General features: G+C 44.9%; 1 protein-coding gene across 3 annotated transcripts in view; it reads right to left on the bottom strand.

Moving 5' to 3' along the window:
- Positions 1–23,629, bottom strand: part of LOC141085975 (uncharacterized oxidoreductase ZK1290.5-like) — a 187,328-nt gene that overhangs the window by 144,957 nt on the left and 18,742 nt on the right. For all 3 annotated transcript variants that reach the window (XM_073571667.1, XM_073571665.1, XM_073571666.1), the window contains exon 3: positions 5,650–5,898. In XM_073571667.1, coding sequence (XP_073427768.1) covers positions 5,650–5,898 — 249 coding nt within the window. The remainder of the gene's footprint in view (positions 1–5,649; positions 5,899–23,629) is intronic.

The raw sequence follows: 23,629 nt of genomic DNA, 5'->3' as shown, positions 1-23,629 counted from the left end.
AAAAGAGACCACAAAATCAAAACGTGTAAAAAGCAAGGCCCACCTAGCCTGTCTAGGGTTCAAGCGTTTGGCCGACTCCAAGTAAATCAAATTCTTGTGGTCAGTGAAGACCACGACTTGATGTTTAGCTCCCTCCAACCAATGTCTCCGCTCCTCAAATGCCCATTTCATGGCTAACAGTTCCCGATTCCCCACATCATAGATACGTTCAGATGGAGAGAACTTTCGGGAAAAGAAAGCACAGGGATTCATTTTAGATGTTACAGGATCCTTTTGGGACAAAACAGCTCCTGCAGCAATCTCAGAAGCGTCCACCTCTACCTGGAATGGGAGTGAGACATCAGGTTGCCGCAAAACCGGGGCAGAAGTGAATCTTCGCTTCAGCTCCTGAAAGGAAGAAACAGCCTCCGGAGACCAATTCAACACATCAGCACCCTTCTTAGTCAGATCATTCAATGGCTTGGCAATACTAGAAAATTTTGCTATAAATTTCCGATAAAAATTAGCAAAACCCAAAAACTTCTGGAGGGCCTTCAAAGAAGTGGGCTGAACCCAATCATAAATGGCCTGTACCTTGGCCGGGTCCATTTCAATAGTTGACGGAGACAAAATAAATCCCAAAAATGAAATCCTCTGTACCCCAAAAAGGCATTTCGATCCTTTGACATACAGGGAATTCTCCCTCAAGATCCAGAACACAGTCCGAACATGTTCCACATGAGAATCCCAATCCTTGGAGAAGATCAAAATATCATCCAGATAGATAATCAAAAATGTATCCACAAAGTCTCGGAAAATGTCGTTCATGAAGCACTGGAAGACAGAAGGGGCATTAGTGAGCCCAAAAGGCATCACCAGGTACTCAAAATGTCCCTCCGGAGTATTAAACGCCGTCTTCCATTCATCCCCATGCTTAATGTGGATAAGATTATACACCCCCCTGAGGTCAAGCTTGGTAAACCAGCAAGCACCTTTAACTCTGGAGAATAGATCCGAAATCAGGGGTAACGGATACTGATATTTAATAGTAATTTTGTTGAGGGCACGATAATCAATACAAGGCCTTAATGAACCATCCTTTTTGGCCACGAAAAAAAAACCGGCACCTAAGGGTGAAGAGGATGGTCTAATATGACCCTTCTCCAACGCCTCCTTAATATAGGATCGCATAGCCTCGTGCTCGGGTACAGATAAATTGAAGAGCCGACCCTTGGGAAATTTACACCCCGGGCTCAGTTCAATTGCACAGTCATAACTCCTATGAGGAGGCAGAGACGCAGACTCATTCTCACTAAATACATCATAAAAGTCCGCCAAATAGTCAGGAACATCATGCGACTGAGGAGAGGTGGAAAAAACCGGAGCCTCACTAAGGGCACACCGACAACCCCAACTCACCACAGACACAGATTTCCAATCCAAAACTGGATTATGAATTTGCAACCAGGGAAACCCCAGAACAATGGTATCATGCAAATTATGCAACATCAAAAATCTGCAATTTTCTTGATGGTCTGGGGCGACCCGCATTACCACCTGGGTCCAAAACTGAGGTTTATTTTTCACCAAAGGAGTAGCATCAATCCCCCTCAAAGGGATAGGCGTCCGCAGAGGTGTCATCGGAAATCCATAACGTTTAGCAAAATCCAAGTCCATTAGGTTCAGGGCTGCTCCCGAATCCACAAAAGCCTTGGCGGAAAATGTGGACAGGGAGCAGATCAGAGTAATTGCCAGAAGAAACTTAGGTTGAACACCACCCACAGAAAACGTGTGTGCAAAACGTTTCTCTCGTTTAGGACAGAAATAATATGCGAGGCATCTCCACAAAAAAAACACAGCTTATTACGCCGTCTGAACTCCTGACGTTGCTCCCTGGACAAAACTCTATCACATTGCATAGGTTCAGACACTTGTTCAACAGGTGGCAACACCTATCGTGCAGTCCTGCGTTCACGTAAACGCCGATCAACCTGAATGGCTAATGACATAGAATCGTCAAGACCAGAGGGAACAGGAAATCCCACCATAGTATCTTTTACGGCTTCTGACAAACCCTTCCGAAAGAGAGCTGCCAAGGCATTATCATTCCAGGTAGTAAGGACCGCCCACTTTCGGAATTTTTGACAGTACAATTCTGCAGAATCTCGACCCTGGCTCAATGCCAACAGGGTCTTTTCAGCCTGATCAATAGCATTAGGTTCATCATACAACAACCCCAAGGCTTGAAAAAATGCGTTCACATTAGTCAGAATAGGATCATCTGGTTTCAAAGAAAACGCCCAATCCTGGGGATCACCACGCAGCAAAGAGATGACAATTTTAACCTGCTGCGCGGAGCTCCCTGACGAGTTAGGCTTCAAGGCAAAAAATAATTTACAATTATTCTTGAAATTCAAAAATTTAGACCGATCCCCAAAAAACACATCAGGAGTAGGGCTCTTTGGTTCAGCAGCATGTGAATGAGCAAGGTAGGCGGAAATTCCCCGCACTTCCGCAGCGAGCTGCTCCACACGATCAGACAATTGCTTTATCTCCATTGAGATAAAAAAAATTCCCCCTACGGCCTCAGAGATATAGAGGAAAAAATATACACACCATATTTTTTTTTTTTTTTTTTACAATTCTTTCATGCTATTGAGTACACTAGGATCTGCGGTATGGCTGGTGATTCTGTTATGAAGGAGTCACCGTAGGAGGCAAAAACAGAAATACTAGCTAAGTCCAGAAAACCAGAGAAGTTGGCAGCTATCGGATTGCAGACCCCTGAACCTATCAACAACTAGCAGTAGCCGTGGGGGGTTCCTACAGTGCCCTAGACCCCTCGATCACAGCCGGAGAACTAAATGGCCTAAAGACAGAAAGGGAAATCTAAACTGCCCCAGAGCAGACCCCAAAGCAATAGGCAGCCGCCAACATATAATGACGGTGAAGCAAGATGAAAAAACACTCACACAGATAGAAAGATAAGCTGAGCAAATGATGGGGCCCAAGCTAACTAAATAGGACAGGATAGAAAAGCTGCTGTCTCCAATCCGCCAAAACCCTATCAAAACAAGAGCCAACAGACTGATAGGGAAAAAAGCCCTGAAGATGCTAGGCTTCAAAAATACTATATCAGTACTTAGGTATTTTCTGAAGACAGAGCAAAAAGGAATACAGCTCACCCCAGCAGGGAATGGCAAAAATCCAGAAAGACAAGGCAAAACAAAACCAAAACACAAATGCAAAAAGCAGAGCAGAAAACTTAGCTTTTGAGGAGCAGGAATCAGACTGGTCTCCTAGAATCCCTCAGAGAAATCACCAGCAAGGCAGAAGGGCGTCGGCTGCCTTATATCCAGTCAGCAATTCCAGTCACCCAGTCATCATCATCCTGCTCAGGTGCTTGGTAATCAGCCTCACTACCTTCCTTCACCAGAAGAGGGAGTTCATCAGACCTCAATGGTGAAGGGGAAAATGAACTCACAACAGAGCACTATGTGAGGCCATTATACTGTATGGAACACTCTGTGGGGCCATTATACTGTATGAAGCACTTTTTGTGGCCATTATACTGTTTTGAGTACCATGTGGGGCCATTACACTGGAAAGCAATTATGGAATGCAATGCAGGGCCCCAGTATACTGTATGAAGGACTATGTGGGGCCTATTATACTATATGGAGCGATTTTTGTGGCCTTTATACTGTATGGAGGGCTATGTGGGGATTACAGTTGGAGGGTTATACCGTGATGAGGTAACCATTCTTTGTTGGGAGGGGATAAAACAGGGTCATCATGATATGTGTGTGAAGGGTACTGTGGAGGAATTCACTGTGGTGGGTATCATACTGTGTTTGTGGGCACTTTTGCTGGCATCATACTTTATTGTCTGTATTAAAAGTTTTTTATCCTTTGTTATTACCTATTTAAATTAGGCCATTGGGCCATATGCTTTTTACTGCGCTTACGTAACATGTTATATTATTCCAATATTTTATGCTAACGACTATTAATTAAAATGTATTTTGTTCGTGGGATGACCCTTTTAAGTTTGTTTCCATATGAAAAAGTTAATCGTTATATTTGATGATAAGGAAAAACGTCCTCAATTATAGACATTTTTTAAAATAAATATTAAGGTCGGCCTGCGACTTTGTCCAAGGTTTTTTTGGCCCTCTGTGTATTTTAGATTGACATCCCTGCTTTAAAGCATTCATATACATTTTTTGCAGAACTGAATACCTACTGCTTTAGTGTATGCCGCAAATTCTGACTTTTCGAGCAAAATAAATTGTTAACAGACCTGCAGAACATCTATTTTCATTTAAAAAGAAGTTTGCAGCAGATTTAACTCCTTTAGACATAAGAATATAAGCTGGAAGAATACACTAACTTCCTCCCTCGAGAGTGAGATGAAAGATCCACACATAATTACATAACGTCCTGGCTATTTCAGGATTTGCAGGTCATACTCTGCAATTATTTGGTCTTTTTTGGTACGATTCCTGTTTGGAAGTGGAGTTATAGGCCTTTTCTCTAGATAATCCTAAAACAGCTAAGGATCCCAGGTGCAAAGGATATGATGTAAACACCTACAAAAGTTTTGCTTGTGAGCCGATTATCGCTCCGTGTAAATGAGCTTTTAGTCATACATTGCATTACTTTTAGCAACTTTGCTAATTTTCAGGCAGTCATAAAATGGAAGCAATACAGGAACTTACCATAGTTTTACTGAACCTTAGGCTACTTTCACATTAGCGTTTTTTAGCGCAGCGCTTCGTGCGTTTTAACCAGTTTCTAGCCATGTTAACTCTTAAAACGCATGTTTTTCCCATAGACTGTAATGCGTTATTTTGTTGCATTGCATGCACAAGTGTGCGCATGCGGTTTTTTTACGCCGTTGGACGGACCCAAAAATGCAACAGGTTGCGTCTGGCGTGCCTAGGCGCACACCTAAAAAAAACGCATGCGCACAAAAACGCATACGAACGCGTGCAAACACAAGACCATGCGCACGGCATGTTAAACATAGGTGCACATGACGATTGCGCATGGACGCGCACGATGCGCAGCGCAAAAAAACGCTAATGTGAAACCAGCCTTACTCATTATAGAACCCTAGTGATGTTTAATATTCTTATATGCCATTTTGTAGGTGAAAAAGTGTCAGTGACTTCAAACTAGGGAGTTACCAGTAACATAGCTACTGGGGGCAGAACATGCCAATAAAGACCCTACGGTAGGGCGTCATGGCCTCCCTGGCCATATGAAAGGTGATCAAATAGTAGTGGAAAGCCCCTATAATGCTCCATTGCTACAGACCCTAAACGGATATTCCAAGATTGACACAGATGAATGGGGGTGGCTGATAAAATAATAAAAGTACCTTTGCATTTCCACAAGTAACGACACAGCTAAGTGATTGACAGCAGTAGTCACATATGTCAATGGAATCTAATCACTACCAAGTAAACAAAGACCAGCAAGAAGCCCTAGAGAGGCATTACATAGACGGTGGGTGGCATATTTTAAGCAAGTGCAGGTTCTTGTATTATTTTATTACAATTTTTTGCTAACATTATTGTAAAACCCTTTAAAGGCTAATGTTACATATGCTGTATGTCCGATTTACTATATGGAATCTATAAGAATACAATCCATCATTCATACCCAGATATTCTACTCCAAGTCTTCTGCAGGAATCTAGACATGCCTGTGTGGCTTCTTTGTATCCGTAGTCCCCAGGCCACAGCTTAGTGGTGATCCACAGGTCTTCTCGCTTCACTCCGCTTTCAGATATAGCTTTCCCAACCAATTCTTCATTGCCATATCGCTTAGCTGTATCGATGTGCCGAATACCACAGGATCTCAGAGCATAAAGCAGCGCACTGTGGGAATATCCTCCATGATGAGACATCCCTAGGAGTTAGATGCACAATTAGAACAGGACATATATTTTTGTTATAAAAGATATTTTTCTGGACTATTTTTTTTTCTATGGGCCTAAAAACTAACAGGCAGGTAGATACTATCTGCCTGTTTTACCTGGCACCAGCACAAGGTGGTCACTGACTGCTCCTGCCGGCGATTCAGCTGCTCCACCTCAACAGCGCAGCTCTTCCTCTTCTGGGCTTCTCTGTTGACGGGGTGTTGCTGATGACTGTATGCTAATAGACGGCCGGCCTCCCGCAGTTAGGCAGCAGTCATGCTCTGTCAACAGAACAGAAATGGCAGAAGCTGCTGCTCTGTCGACGCAATGTCAGCGGAAGCTGCAGAATCGCTGGCAGGGGTGGTCTACAACTGCTCTATGACAGGAGAGGGTGGGTAGCAGGGAACAAAAGGCGGGTGGGTAGCAACCAGCTGCCTGTTAGTTTTTAGGTCTAAAGTAAAAAAAAAAAAAATGAATCCTGCATTCACTTTAAGTGAATTCTAATGATCTTTTGTATTCCAGATTCACCTCCCAGGTCACAGTCACAGGAGTCTGAAAGACTGGCACTGTTTGTAGGCAGTGGCGTAACTTGAAAGTCAAGGGCCACAACTATCACAGGTCTTTAATAATACTAGACTTCTCAAATGGCACCTTTGGGTCCTCAAGGCTTTTAGTACCAACCCCTTGCACCCACTATAGTTACGCTTCTGTTGGCTACTTTACTTTTTTCTTAAAGTGAAACCCTAAGCACATTTTCATGATACATAAAATGGACATATCAAGGTCATTTACCATATAAGAGGACTTCATTATTTCACAATTATTTAGTAAGATTTCTGCAAATATTGGCTGAAACTGCATCTCAAACACTTGCTACATCTTCCGGCTCTGCACACAGTACGGTTAAAGGGGTTTGTCCAGCTTTGGAAACATTTTTTCTATGCACAAACAGTAACTTTGAGATAACTCATGTTTGTAATTGGTTTCCTTTAAACATTTTGTACCATGTATTTTCTATAGCCTCTGTATTGAACTGCCTATCACTGGATGCAGAATGAGCTAACTGAGAAACGGTAAATGAGCTCATTCAGATTGAATGATGGGGAGTTTTTAACTTTTTTATGTCTTTTTCTGAGCTCCTCTCAGCTGATTTAAACTAACAGACCACATCAAAGTTAAGTGTGGAGGAGAGCAAAAGAACCTGTAAAAGCAAAAAAGTGCAACATTGGGAAGCCCCTTTAATATTCAAAGCTCTCTTCACCCCTTCCAGTATATCTACTTATGCTCTGGTTCAAATTGAGGAAGCGAGTAAAATGGAGCAGAGAGCTTAGTATTACCAGTGGTATGTGCAGAGAGCATGCAGGCAGAGCAGGATGTCTGTGAGGTGCCACTTTAGCCAATAGCTGCAAAGCAGGTAGCCTGTGGTGCTGCTTCAGCCAATGGCAGCAGAACAGGAAGTCTGTGAGGTGCTGCTTCAGCCAACAGCAGAAGAGCAGGAAGTGATGTCAGACAAAGCGGCAACTGCACTGGTACAACACAGTAAAATTCAGCCATTTTGTTATGTCCCATATGAGAGACTATAGTGAGAAAATAACTGTCCTTGTATAATACACAACCCTAAAAAGTGCATTTTATTAAAGGGAACCTGCCACCTGTTTTTTCCAATATGATTTATGGCCACTACCTTTCAGCCCCATGTGACAGCATTCTAAAATGTTGTATATATGTCTCGAATTCGCCCTGGAAAGGCAAAAATAACACCTTTATTATACTGCCCCATGAGGCGGTCCGATCCGATGAGTGTCGCTGGTCTTCATCTTGTGCCTCCTCTCTTGTGACGGTGTCCTCCTTCTCTACTTCATTTGAATAAAGCGTCCTACATCATGCACACAGTGTTCCCATTTGCGCTCCTGCCCAGGCGCACTTCTCTCTGCCCTGCCGAGGGCAGAGCAAAGTACTCTAACGCGCATGGGTCGGCGCTCTATGGCATTCCCCCGTGCATGCACAGAGCAGTACATTACTCTGCCCTCGGCAGGGCAGAGAAAAGTATGGCTGCACACTGAGCACTGTGGGGAACAGTGTGTAAATAATGAAGAACTTGTCATACACACAAAGCAGAGAAGGAGGATGGCATTGCAAGAACTGAGGAGGTGCTGGATGAAGACCAGCGACGCCCATCGGACCAGACGATGTAATATAATAAAATGGTGGAGATTTTGCCTTAAAGGTCAAGTTGAAGTCATGTATACATAATTTTAGAATGCGGTCACATGGGGCTGAAAGGTGGTGGCCGTAGGTTATATGCGAAAAACCTGGTGATAGGTTCCCTTTTTAGGAAAATTGACCCTGAGCTAAACTTTAACAAAACAGTCGCTCTATAGAGTAAGCATTTTTTTGTCTTCTCTTAAAAGAAAATCTTCTCTCTATTCTGAGGAACCTACACAGCCACCGCTCACATCCCAGCTTCCCGGATCCTTGTTGTGAGATGCTAAAGTTGACAAGGTTTTAAATAAAAAAATATTTTTATATCAGTCTGGTTACATGCCTTCTTCATGCCGTAGCCTCCCCGTCCCCCAAATGCTTCACTTCCCCTCTTGGACTCGACATGGGGCTGCACTTCCTGTAACGGCATGTAACCAGCTCTGCGTGGGAAGATTGTCGCCCGCCTGCTTACTTCAGTAGCTACATCAGACTCCTTCTTTGTCACAGGCAATGTGTAGACATAGAAGGGGGCTGGGTTAGCTACTGAAAAAAACACATTCAACTGAACCTTACCATACTGCCCTACTGACAAAAGAAACACTGGACTGCCTCGTGCACAGTATCGGAAAAGAGTCAGCCATGAGTAACATGGAGCGGTGCAGGAGGATAGGGGTACCGGGCCTAATATGACTTTATCAGTAATTATATAATTACTACTGAAAGCAGATTTATCTACATTGACTATATCAGTACGCAATATAATTACCACTGAAGGCGGATTTATCTACATTCTTCTTTCCCTGGAAAGCCCCTAAAACGACTTTAAAACCTGGATGCTTTATGTATATGCACAATTTAGCCCTGTGAATGTAAAACATACACTTGGATCAATGGAATTGTGAACATATGGGTGAAGTGTGAGTGTGGCTTTTCCCCTGCCAGTAAGAGGCTGGACAGTACAAAAGGGAATTATGTAATTGTACCACTTCCATTCTTGGAGGCAGGATCTCAGCAGCGAGAGTCGGGCTCAGCTTGGTAGGATACAAGAGCTGCGGCTTCTCAGGGACTGGTGGAATAATACCCAGAGACGGATGAATGAAAAGCATTCAGAGACTCTGCCAATAGGCTCAAACCCTTCTTGTTCACTAATGATTCTGGCAGAACACTCAGGACAAGAAAACCTCAAATTCAAGGTCAACTTGTCAAGCAACGGTGCCGTGATAGATAGCCACCCTGACCCAACTGTATACTACACCATATGGCAAAAATGAAAATAAAGGCTAAGTACAGTATAGAAATCTTATACATAAATTAAATATGTGAAACAAAGTCCTGGATGACATTCTCATACAAAAAGTAGTGCAGATAGAAATTATTGGACTTGCCTAAGGCTAGGTTCATATTTGCGGATGGCCGAACTGCGGAGGGCTGCGGACTTCCTCCGTGAAACTCCTCCCACTGCCACACCTCCTCCAGTCAGCTCCACCTATGTCTGCATGCGGCCTGCGTACCTATCTTTAACATTGTGATGAAGGAATGAAAAACCAGCTTTTTCATTCCTTTATCACAATGTTAAAGATAGGTACGCAGGCCGCATGCAGACGTAGGTGGAGCTGACTGGAGGAGGTGTGGCAGTGGGCGCAGCTTCACGGAGGAAGTCCGCAGCCCTCCGCAGTTCAGCCATGCGCAAATGTGAAGCCGGCCTAAGGCAGCAAATCACAATCCAGATTTTAATTTAGCACTATGGGTTAGAAAATCAAAGAAGATATCTGGTCGGCAGCGACAGGCGACGGCTCGACATACAGTATCTGCTTGAATTTTCTATATATGTCTTAGCATCTTAGATGCCAAATAATCAACGAACTCTTTTATCACAACTTATTTTTTTCACTGTTTCCATCTTTCTAATGGTTTAAAGTGATACAAAAGAAAAGACAAAATAGTCATGAAGGGCGCAACAACACATGAAAGAAAAATGCACTGGGGGCTTCCCCGCTAGAGATATCCACACTACAAAGTCATGGCCACACGCCGCTCTGTCATGAAGGTCGTAGTGGCTTTCACACTACGGGCTTTTTCACACATCAGTTTTCTTGGGACGTGTGCGATCCATTATTATTCACAGATGCATTACAATCAATGTGCCTTTACATATGTCATTTTTTGCAGACAAAAAAAACAAAAAAAGGGAGACATGTTCCACTTTGATCTGGTAAAAAAAAAAGGAGGATAGCACACAGATGGAATCAATTTGCTGCCCATATTTTACTGTTTAATGGGTAAGAGAATTATCTGAAGTATAACAGCTTTTATCAACTGGTTTGAGGTGCTCGGCTTTAAATATCACATATAAATTTAACGTCAAAGCAGAAAAAATGCGGCACTCGCCACGCTGATTTAGATATTCCGTCTTTTATTACACCGTGTGTGGCTTTTACATGAAAAGTTGACGTGTAGGTTTCAAGGAGGCATGCGGGGAGAGAAATGGACTACAGCTTCAACGGGTGAGTGCTGCATTTTTCTCTGCCTTGACATTAACAATAGATGGTTTTTGTACCCCACAGATAATCCGCTGGCTTTATATTTATCTGGACATACAAGAAAAAGTGCCACAACCAAGGGATCGCATAATGTAACTCATGAAACATTATTTAAAGGAAACCCATCATGCTGAAGATGATATCTGATCTACAGGCAGGATGTTACAGAGACGGAGGAGCTGATCAGATGGAGATACAGTATATTTGTGAGTGAAAAATTTCAGTAAAATTTGTATTTTATTCATTGAAATCCCTGGTGTTTGTATGGATGAGTGCAGTGGGCAGGGCTATTTAGTGCTTGACAGTCTTCACTGATAGGACCGCCCACTGGACTTTTATGTATACAGACACTAGGGATTTCAATGAACAAAGTACAAATTATACTACATCTGTTCCAACCCAAGAAACCTACCTATATCACTCTGCTGAGTTTTTTCTCTATACCACATACCGTGAGTCCTATGGGCCCCGGTGCAAAATGTGAACCGGGTTCCCACCAGCATGTTGATCAGATGTATAGGCACCTGCAATAATGTCCCCCACCCTGTAATAAAGTCCCCCATTCTGTAGTAATGTCTCCCATGCTGTAATACTGTCCCCCATCCTGGCATCTATCCTGTAGTAATAGTCCCAGTCTTGTAATAATGTCCCCCATCCTGGCTCCCATCATGGTCCATTTATTTAATAATATCTGCCATGTTAGGCTTCTTCGTGTAATAATGGCACCTATCCAGAAGTAATGTACCCCATCCTGTAATCATGTCCCCATCCTGGCATCTATCCTGTAGTAATGTCCCCAATCCTGTAATAATGTCCCCCATACTGGCACCTATCCAATAATAATGTCCCCCATCCTGTAATAATGTCCCCAATCCTTGCATCTATCCTGTAGTAATGTCCCCCATCCTGTAGTAATATCCCCCATCCTGGCACCTATCACCTATCCTGTAGTAATGTCCCCCATACTGTAATAATGTCCCACATACTGGCATCTATCCTGTAATAATGCCCCCCATCCTGGCATCTATCCTGTAGTAATGTCCCCCATCCTGTAGTAATTCCCCCCATCCTGGCACTTATCCTGTAGTAATGTCCCCCATCCTGGCATCTATCCTGTAGTAATGTCCCCCATCCTGTAGTAATTCCCCCCATCCTGGCACCTATCCTGTAGTAATGTCCCACATACTGGCATCTATCCTGTAATAATGCCCCCCATCCTGGCATCTATCCTGTAGTAATGTCCCCTATCCTGGCATCTATCCTGTAGTAATGTCCCCCATTCTGTAGTAATTCCCCCCATCCTGGCACCTATCCTGTAGTAATGTCCCCCATCCTGGCATCTATCCTGTAGTAATGTCCCCATCCTGGCATCTATCCTGTAGTAATGTCCCCCATCCTGGCATCTATCCTGTAGTAATGTCTCCCATCCTGGCATCTATCCTGTAGTAATGTCCCCATCCTGGCATCTATCCTGTAGTAATGTCCCCATCCTGGCATCTATCCTGTAGTAATGTCCCCCATCCTGGCATCTACCCTGTAGTAATGTCCCCCATCCTGGCATCTATCCTGTAGTAATGTCCCCATCCTGGCATCTATCCTGTAGTAATGTCCCCATCCTGGCATCTATCCTGTAGTAATGTCCCCCATCCTGGCATCTATCCTGTAGTAATGTCCCCATCCTCGCATCTATCCTGTAGTAATGTCCCCATCCTGGCATCTATCCTGCAGTAATGCCCCCCATCCTGGCATCTATCCTGTAGTAATGTCCCCCATCCTGGCATCTATCCTGTAGTAATGTCCCCATCCTGGCATCTATCCTGTAGTAATGCCCCCCATCCTGGCATCTATCCTGTAGTAATGTCCCCCATTCTGGCATCTATCTTGTAGTAATGTCCCCATCCTGGCATCTATCCTGTAGTAATGTCCCCGTCCTGGCATCTATCCTGTAGTAATGTCCCCCATCCTGGCATCTATCCTGTAGTAATGTCCCCATCCTGGCATCTATCCTGTAGTAATGTCCCCGTCCTGGCATCTATCCTGTAGTAATGTCCCCCATCCTGTAATCATGTCCCCCATCACAGCCCCTTTATTTAATGATATCTCCTGTCCTAGGCTCCTTCCAGTAATAATGTGCCCCCACCTGGCGCTCTCTTCAAACACAAAAAATAAATCATTTTTCTCACCTGTCAGCGCTCCTGCGGAGAGCAGCGCCCTCATCCTCCGTGAGCCGCAATACATTTCAGATGACTGGGCATCCAATAACACACACTCAGCTGAAAACGGGGGTGGTGTCTGTGGACCCCATAAATCAGCAGGCCCCCTGACTCCACCCTTAGTGACAGGTTCCCTTTAAAGAAGACCCATAAGGGCTAATAAGGTAATCGCTGCACAATATCATTCCAGTGCGTCCAAGTGTTCCCTTTATCCAGGTCCTTACGTGTACGGCAGACGTCCATCTTGTTTGATCTGCATAATTATTATTTTGTATCTACATATTTATACTTTTCACAGGTATATTATCAATTTTACTGCTACGGGGATAAAGTGATTACTAAAACGTACTTCACCTTGATGAAAGCAGAAAATGAAGTGTAAAGAATTTGGATATTTCACAGCATTCCGGTCTCCAAACATCAAGCCATAAACCTGTAATGCTTTCCAGAGGCAATGTGAGAGGTTGCCTTTCTTCCTTCCATTCCCACCAATTCTCAGACTAGCCTTCACCCTGGCCAAATTGTTCTCAGATGCGCGGCTCCCAGAGGTCTCCTTGGAGACGGGTGAAAAGAGACCGCTTTCTTCCATTGAAATCCAGGGCAACCAAGGGGCTGGGGGGGCTCCTGACACAAATCAATTGCGATTTCTAGGGTCGCTGAACTCATTTTAGTGAGTATAATATGCCAGGCTGAGTGTGAAAGGGTTATATGTACTCACAAAGAGGGTCCCTTCAAACCGACTTCAAAGGCCCCTTCCTTTCTACCCGGCCCCCTTGTTCTTATATCCTATCTGCACTATAGCTATTGATACCCTGGAGGGGAGCCTTCCTTTCAAGACATCCATCAGTGCAAACACTGAGAGTACACACAAAACACCACAAGTACCAGCAGTCAGGGGACGGAATATCTTGTTTCTCCCATTGGACTTGTGGCATATAAATAAATCGATAACTAGATGGAAAATGTTCTATACTGATCACATTTCACATTAAATAACCATTGAATTAATTCTTCAGGTTATACGTTTAGACACCTAATAAGCAAAGTTCTATTATTTAGTATTTCTTGTGCAAGGAAATGTATTCTTAATTGTGATTTTCAGATTTTTTGGATCTGGAACCTTATTCTCTCCTGGTTCAGGTATATCTTTACATATGTCGCTGGGACGATCAATTTTTTATTATGCCATTTTCCACCCTGGCTATCTATTTTACTTAATGGATGCAGAAATGGGGCAGAAAATCTGGACCATCAAAACCTCACCAAAATCTCATTGTGGGAACGTAACGTAACACTGAAAGATAATTGTGCGTGAGCATTAATAAAAACACGATTATCTTTCAATAAAACGCATGTATTCAACTATTAAAAACAGCAGTTAGCTGTCCTTTTCAATACATGAATATTTTGGAAAAATATGAGAAATACCAAAGTAATATCCCTATGAAAATAAGGCTCGTATGGTGGTATCCAAGTTTACCCAATGACGGCTTTATGGTCAAAATATATGTTCAGAAATAGTCCTTCATAGGTTTTGTAAAGTGTAATTCACTATGCTTTCAATACCAGATATATAGAATAAAAATACAGAATACGTTTTACAATGGGAGTCACCAGGAGACGGAAGGAACGCTGCGGGCAGTCGGAGGCGCTGTTTGCACTGCTAGGAGTGTAGGATAAGTGTGATCATCTTCTGAACATGGTTTGCCCTGATGAATCCGTAATCAGTAAACTGTTTAACTTTGGAGGAAAAACTACTTAAATCACAATAAACAAGTTATTGCCCCCTAGGTCTAACCCTTGCTGTAATAATGTAGTATATCATCTGCAGATAATTGTGTCAGCGGCAGCATGCAAGGGAAGGGCTGGGAGCTCGCCATCACTAATGTTTCCTTCTAAACATTGTTTGATGTGACAAGTTTCAGGAAGAACGGATTCTCCCCCCACACCCATACAGATAAAGCGCTTCCTTTTTAGTGATTGAATAAACCTCTCCCATAAGAATTCTACAATGCCCCGCTTCTACAAAACATTGCAGACTGACTGAATGCTAACAGTAGGCATAAAATCATAATGATACTATTCGTTATAGAGGCACTCCACCCAAAATCTTATCATTCATGCTAAGCCTGAATCAGTCAATCTATCCATCCTCACTGGTGTCATTAATTCAAACTACATTATTACTATTTATTTCTATAGCACCATTAATTCCATGGTGCTGTACATGAGAAGGGGGTTACATACAAAGTTATAGATATCATTAACAGTAAACAAATTTACAATGACGGACTGGTGCAGAGGGGAGAGGACCCTGTCCTTGCAGACTTACATTCTACGGGATAGTGGGGAAGAGACAGAAGGTCGGGGGTGCAGCAGCTCTGGTGGTGAAGAGGAGGCAGCTCGGGCGGTGGTGAGGCGGCAGAATGGTCATTGCAGGCTGTAAGCTTTCCTGAAAAGATGGGTTTTCAGGAAAGGACATGGGGACATAGGTAAGGCCTTCCTTTTACTTTATAGCCTATGATCTTTCCCATAAGCAAATGAGATGCATGAGCAGCGCTAAAATACTGTACTTGTTTCCTCTCCATGTCCTTTCCTACTTTCTCAGCTCTCTATAAGACGTTAGATACTTTCTCTCCTCTCCACTGTAGATCTCTGTATAATCTCCTGGCACTCCCCTCTGCTATGCATTTACACATCTGTTTGTACACGTTTGTGTCCTTTCCATTTTCTAAATGGACTGCACACGGTGTCACTGTAACACTAATGCTGATGCCCCTTCATGATCCCCCTCCCTCCCCCAATGCAGGAACGCCGATAAACCCATTGCCCCAGTGAACTCCCTGTGTCCAGCTACTGTGCACCCCACACAGGCTTTCCGGCTGTGCTCTCCCCTGTTCTTAAAGGGGCAATACACATACTCAAATAAAGGTAGCATGGCCGAGCAGTCTTAGGCGCTGGATTAAGGCTCCAGTCTCTTTGGAGGCATGGGTTCAATGTTCAGTGCTACAATTTTTTGCTACTATGGAGCGTAACAATATTGTATCTTACAGTTATTAGGTTCCTTAGAAGGACGTAGATCTGGGGATTTATTCTGACTTAATAAAGGTTTAACTGGATGGACAAATGTCTTTTTTTCGGCCTTGCTATGTTACTTTGAAAATGCCCCCAGCCAATAACTGGGAGGCATCTTGTATAAAAGGCAACTGCTGTAGTTCCCTACTGTGAGGGTGTGCAACTGTATGGTCCTTATGTGGTGTGAGCCTGGACCCCTGGTCTTTATGTGGCCAGGCACTGAACCTGAAACCACTGGTCCGTGTGTGATCAGGGCGTGAAACTGAAACCATCCCTGGCAGTCCCGATGCATAAAGCCGCACCCAGCTGAACCCTGATGTCGCATTGGCAGTATCCGAACCATGAAGCAGTACCGGAGGTACCTGAACCTGAAAACAATCCGACGATACTTGAACCAGCACCAGTGTCTGTCTTGGTTAGCATTCCTGGGCCCGTAATGTCGAAGCCTGTTCCAGTATCGGAATCCAGCCCTGTCTGTGACTGAGTCAGTATCTGTTTGAACAGAGTCCAAATACTGTCCAGCCAGTGGGTCGCCCTCCCAGGGCTGTGGGGTACTCGGTACCGGGCCGGTGTCAGCGGGATGTGTTACAGCAGCGGTGACCCGGTCCTTGGCCCTGGGCGCCCAAGTAATGGGGGAAATTGAATGGTAGAATGTAGTTAATGGAATAGTTCGTGACGCCACCTGTGGTGATCGGCAAGTGAGATGTTAAGGTGACGCTGCCTGCAGATCCACTGGGACTGATGGTAGGGTGCAGCAAAGGTGTAAAAGCTCCCCACAGGTGAAGCTGTAGTCCCTGGGCAGTGTAGATGTGGTTGGCACAGGGATGTAGCAGTGCCAGAAGGGTAGGAAGCAGACAAAGACACAGCAGGGTGCAGTTTCTGTACCTTTAAGGGGGTTTTACACATAGCAATATCGCTAGCGATATCGCTATAACATCATCGATTTTGTGACGTTATAGCGATATCGCTATGTGTGATACTTACCTCCGACCGGCTCCCCCGCTGTCCATCGCTGATCGCGCGAGAATGTCCGGCTCCATTTCTCGTCGTCAGCTTCCTGCTGGGCTTCCTGCTGTGATGACAAGCGACGCGTGGAGGCGGGTGGGAGGACATCAGGATCGCTGTGTGTGAAAGGTGAGTATCGTGCGCTGCGTCGCTGCTGCATCGCTGTGAGGTCTGCCTGTGTGACAGCTCACTAGCGATCATTTAGCGATGCACCAGCGATCCTGACCGGGTCGGATCGCTGGTGCATCACTAAATGTAAAGGGGCCTTTACTTGATAAATGCAGTCCAGGGTCCTGATTACAGATGGTACTGGAGCAGGCTAGCCTGGAAGCAGCTCAGGATTCTCTCTCAGCAAATGGGCTGTGCAGTCTCCTTCCTAGCGCTTATTTGAATGAAGTACTCCTAGTACTGAGTTACACTGAAGTTCCTCCTAATTCTCTTCTACTAGCACTCCTCGTATGGCAGACAGCTGTAGCCGCTATTCCTCTCTTGGCTCACTCCGTGCTGTTGTGTCTCCGAGTCTTAGATGAGAGTAGGGCATTTACAGCCTCCTACTCCTCTGGTTTCTGTTGCAGGACCGTTAGTATCCGTACAACCGTGGAGACCAGGCTCCAGTTCATGCGCTCTCACTGTGAGGGGGCTCTCCTTCCTCAGCTCAACCTCCAGCTTCTCTCCACACGTCTGCACATGTGGACCTCCTCACACTAACTGACTACTCCTTCCTCTTGGCCCTCAGAGAGCACTCATCCCCTTAATCCCGGTTCAGAGTCCCCCCTGCTGGCTTGGAGTGGAACTGTGTTGCATGTATAGGTTAACTGCGATAGAGACCCTTCACTGCTTCCAAGCATGACATCACCCTCCCTGGAGGAAGGCAAAGTCACTGTGGCGGCCATACCCCTGGGGCGCCACACCAGTTACTCTAAGCCCAGCCCATGTCTGCGATCCTGACCCCTGGGCAGTACCAGGGACTGCCTAGGAGTGGTACTTGATGGCTACCTGCAGCTCAGGCCTGTCTCCACCGTCGGGAGCTCTAGTGGAAATCAGGTAGCCGCTTAGCTACATCCCTCCTAGGTAAGCCCGCCCCGTGGCACAGTGGTGATAGAGCCTCACATGTCTCCACACTACATCCACAATGGGAATAGAGCCTGACACGACACATCACATCTACAGTGGTGATAGAGCTTCACATGCCCCCACATCACACACATCCAGTGATAATAGAGATTTACATGCCTCCACATCACATCCACAACGAAGATAGAGCATCACATGTCCCCACATCACATCCACAGTGGTGATAGAGCTTCACATGTCCCCACATCACATCCACAGTGGTGACAGAGCGTCACATGTCCCCCACATCACATCCACAGTGGTGACAGAGCGTCACATGTCCCATCAACCCTGACATACAAGCAATGTAAAGAGTCTATAGTGATGTGTGTATATCTACATATACAGTTGGGCTCAAAAGTTTACATACCCCGGCAGAAACTTTGCTTTCTTGGCCTTTTTTCAGAGAATATGAATGATAACACCAAAACTTTTTCTCCACTCATGGTTGGTGGTTGGGTGAACCCATTTATTGTCAAACTACTGTGTTTTCTCTTTTTAAATCATAATGACAACCCAAAACATCCAAATGACCCTGATCAATAGTTCACATACCCTGGTGATTTTGTCCTGATAACATGCACAGAAGTTGACACAAATGGGTTTGACTGGCCACTAAAGGTAACATCCTCACCTGTGACTGTTTGCTTGTAATCAGTGTGTGTGCATAAAAGCTGAGTGAGATTCTGGGATCCAGACAGACTCTTGTATCTTTCATCCAGCCACTAACGTTTCTGGATTGTGAGTCATGGGGAAAGCAAAAGAATTGTCAATGGATCAGCCATAAAGGCACCGCCGTGTCTGATTATAGAGACAGTAAGGTGTTCAATTGCCGTTTATTTGGAGTTTGCTACTATCTAGTTTCTTTTGTTACCATCATCTCTTCAGACTCTTGTAACTAACGTCTACAATTTGCATCAAGTGGTCTACAAGACATACTGGCAAACCTATTGCTTGCCATAAGTATTGTGAACTGCTATTAGTATATATTCACATTAGGTTGCAATCTGCTGTTCTTCAACTTGTTTCTGTGTCCTCCTAATTAACCCATCATTTGCTGTAAGAATTACAACTGGTAGTACTGTCTATTCACATGACACTACAATCTGCTGTGGTTGCTACAACCTACTAGTGATGGGAGAGCACTAAAATGCTCGGGTGCTCATTACTGGTATAGATCAAATCGTAATGCTTGAGTGCTTGTTTCAAGTAACAAGCATAATGGAAGTAAATGGGAAACTCAAGCACTTTTTTGAAAGGGTCTCCCAGTGTGACGTCTGTCTGGTGCGAGTCTGGGCTGCAAGTAAGACAGTACCCCGAGCAACCCCAAGACCCCTTACCCCTATACAGGGATCTGGAATTACAGCAGAGCCCAGGAGGTAGCTGTCTGTATAAGAGCAGCAGACCAGAGCAGGACAGTCGCCAGAAAGGGATTAATAAACGGGACCGAAAGCGTAGTCAGGAGTCCAAGTCTAAACCAGGGGGGCAGCAGGGGTACAAAATCGGCAGGCTGAAGAAGGGTCAAAGGTCCAGGCTTAGGGTCAGCGTAAAAGAAAAAAAAATGGGAGAATAGCAGAAGTACAAAATCGGCAGGCTGTAGAAGGGTCAGAAATCCAGGCTTAAGGTCAGAGTCAAAAATAGCAAATACAACACTAGCACACTGGGGAAACCAAGACTATATCTGGCGGCCTGCAGGAGAGGCCCCAAAGTATTTGAAGGATAAGGCTATCCCTCACAGGCTCACAGTCTGATGACCTCATCTGGACCGCCCCCAGAACCAGGCCAGATGGCAATGCACCAACCCCTTCACCTCTGACAGAGGAGTGGAGCCTGCGCCCACCAGATGCCTGCGCAGGAGCCCCTTCTCCGCCACCACCATCACCCACGAGAGAACCACGGCGATGCCCAACGACAGAGACATGTGTCAAAGGAGCGGACCCACATGAGGACATAGCCCTCCTATTGCCGGCACCACCAGTAGGAGTCCGGCGCCTCCCAGTGGCCGAGGCAGGAACAGCAGCCCCCGAGTCCGACGGCGACGTGACAGTCCGACGCCGCCCAGTGGCCGAGGCAGGAACAGCAGCCCCCGAGTCTGACGGTGACGTGACAGTCCGGCGCTTCCCAGTGGTCGAGGCTGGAACACCAGCCCCTGATTCCAACAGCGATGTGACACCCAGAATGTCTGGTGTGATCCAGAATATCGCTAAAATGGATGCAAACACTACTGAAGTGGAATGTGAACAGCATGGGGAAGACCCCTGGACGCATCTCTGATTTCCAGGTTGCTGCAGGGAACAATGTTGTCAGAGTATTAAGCCACTTTTATGGACTGACAATAAAACATCGAAAACCAAAGATTAAATGGATTTTACAGGAAAAAATGTTAGGAAACATTATTTCCTGCATAATGACTTGTATGTAACGCAAAATAAAAAAGACAAGAAAAAGCAATGCCATTTCACACCATATTTCCCTGTCGATTTTAGCAATAAATAAACAAATAATTTTAAAAAATGACTTGGGGTCCCCCTATTTTAATAACCAGCTAAAGAAAAGCAAACAGCTGAGGGCTCATATTATCAGGCTACAAAAAGCCATGGTTATTGTTCCTTTTCCATCCTAAAAATACAAGACCCCTGCTTACCCAGAAACGGAACATCACATTAGTTGTGTCAATTCTGGTGCCCTGTCTCAGCTCTTAAGGATTGCCCTGGTGCGTTGGCAATTGGGGCAATGGGATTTTTAAGGTAGATGACAGCTGTGATTTGTCAAAAATCACAGCTGCCATTAAGCATTGAGAGGTCTCAGTCTGACATCTCCATTACTAACAATGTAAGTAAAAATCAATAAACACACTTGTGGAGACAAGGGGGAATGGTGGGCGCCTAGGTCTGCTAGCCGGAACCGCATGGACCAGGCATCGTCCAGACAAACGCCCACTCTCCTTTTAATGTGGGCAGAACACTATTCAGACAACACAGGGTGAGGGTAACACTGTGGCAATAATTTATTGAACCGCCAACACACAATAGCATACAGAACAGTTCCAGCATATACCACAGATGGTGCACATTACAGAGTCTCACCCTTCCGCTGACCCACCGGGATAATGGCAGATGTTACATCAGAGCTCCCAGGGTCAGCTACCCTACCTGTGGTACACACACAGAGGAGGTAACGACAAGCGTAGGAAGATGACAACCCATGGAGTTCTTATAATGTACAAGACCAATTGACATGAGAGTAGCAACCTGGCTTATCCGAACATCTCCATAGAGCCAGGCAACCAGCGGGTCTCAATCCTGGCTTTCTCCAAACGTATCCATTGTCCAGCGATGGTCAATGGAGCAGATCTGCATTCTTCCAACCGGAGCAGAAAACCCCTAGATTGTTTCCGGTAGAATGACAGATCCGGGTCCCTCGTGATGGTGCCATGATGAATTGCCTGCAGTGCTGTCTCTGGTCCATTAGGTTTGGCTGAATATCTGGCTGTCTCAATCTGTCCATCTCAGTCTCTTTATACAGAGGCATGTAACCCATTTTTAGATTTACCCAGTGTCCTTCAGTCCAGCCTCACAGATAAGGGAAACAATGGTGATGAGATCAAACAGCATTACTTGATTATTTAATCTATTTGCATAGTTTTTCCCCTCTGCTTTCGAAGTCAACAAATGGGCTCCATAATACAATTCATAATTAGCATACCAGCAAACATCACTAGTCAAAGATAAGTGCACAGTATGTTATCTGAAATATCAGCTTACAAGTCACTATTACAGGCTTACACAAGCAAAAGTATATATAACAACATATTCTTCATGGTTTGCTAAAAATAGCCATCTGGGAAGTTAAGATATAATCTGGTATCTTCACAACACACAAAGAAAGGTCCTTTATTTAAAAAAGAAAAAAAAACTCTGACACCCTCTTTCACCAATTTATTTCCCCCAAAAAATCTCACGACGGTCCGTCACTGTCCAGTGAATCGACCGTATTCCACATGTCCCACAATGAGCCCCATTCAAAAAGTCCTGCATATGGGGCCCGTTCATAAGCTGCCACATCAGCACACAATGCTGAATCTGGCAGCGCTCCCCGATAGCCGGCAGTGTCTGTGATTGACAGTGATGTCAGTAAGGTAACCGTCGGTCACAGATGTTATTTCCCACGCTGTCACACAGCGTCTGTGATCGGCAGTAACCTTCCTGACATCACAGCTCATTACAGTTGCCAACTCTTGTGCTACCCTCAATGGCAGCTACGGCATCTCAAGCTTTGCTCTGTGAATGAGGCTTCATATGCTGCGGATGTCGGAACGGTGATCGTGGCGCCGTGGACTACGTCAGACCTGAATTGGAACTTTGCTTTCTAATAAGTGGGTAAATGCGGGGAATTGTTGGAGAGTGTTTTTTAAATAAAGGACTTTGTGTGTGTTTATTTGTTTTTAAATAACTTACTGTATCTGTCAGTTAAGCAGATGTAAATGCTTAATGAATATTCGCTGCTTCCCCTGCCCATCGTCTGGCGCTGAGAAATGGGAGGTGGAAGTAGCAAATGTTGCGGCCGGCCAATCACATTAATGCCAGTAGCCAAATGTTTTTGGAACGCAATTCGCGCATGTTGATTAGCTGTCTAACAGCCGTGAAACATGTGGGACAGGGACTCGAGCATTGTTCCCAAGCACCCTCGATAGTTGGCCGAGTAACGAGTGTACCTGAGCACCCTAATGCTCGATCAAGCAACGAGCAGTGATGAGCACGCTCACTCATCACTACAGCCTACATCTCAGCTGTTTCACATTTGTAATTTTCCTCTTCATCTTCCCTCCTGGTGATGTGGCTTCTGGTGTGTCCTGCTTCGCTTGTTTGTCTGCCATGCAGCATAGTTTATTATCTGGGTCCTTTCTGTTCCACAAGCCTTCCAGCCTGTGGAGTCAAAGCTCAGGGTCCTTGTGTTCACTCTGACCTGCGACTTCATGAATCCACCTCACCAGGTGAGCATTAACACCGCCAAGTCTTCAATTTGCATAAGTCGCTGGCCTAGACTGGCCATCTAAACCTGACCTAACACTGGGGGAAGAGTGGGGAGAGCAGGGCGGGCAGTCAGTACCAGGAAAAGGAACTCTGACGGACTTATAGCAGTTTTGCAAAGAGGCAGCTGGAAAAATGACTATTTATTATGCTTTGCTTATATAGCGCTATCCTATTCCGCAGCGCTTTACATACATTATCATCACTGTCCCCAATGGTGCTCACAATCTAAATTCCCTATCAGTATGTCTTTGGAATGTGGGAGGAAACCGGAGAACCAGGAGGAAACTTACACAAACATGGGGAGAACATATAAACTCCTTGCAGATGTTGTCCTTGGTGGGATTTGGACCCAGGACTCCAGCGCTGCGATTAGCCAGCACTCTGCAGCTGCAAAATGGTTGAACATTTTTAATGAAGTCTATTTGTAAAATGGCTTAACTTTGCATCTGGGAAGAAAGTAAGGTAAATATTAAAATAAAAATTCTGTGTGAAATTGTGTATAGCTTTTTAAAGGGAAACTTTTCCCAGATTTCTAGTCAC

Source organism: Dendrobates tinctorius, unplaced genomic scaffold, assembly GCF_039654945.1.
Source record: "Dendrobates tinctorius isolate UK_male_01 unplaced genomic scaffold, ASM3965494v1 ptg000029l, whole genome shotgun sequence".
NCBI lineage: Eukaryota > Metazoa > Chordata > Amphibia > Anura > Dendrobatidae > Dendrobates > Dendrobates tinctorius.
The sequence above is the reverse complement of the archived record's forward strand: the minus strand, read 5'-3'. Positions and strand labels throughout refer to the sequence as shown.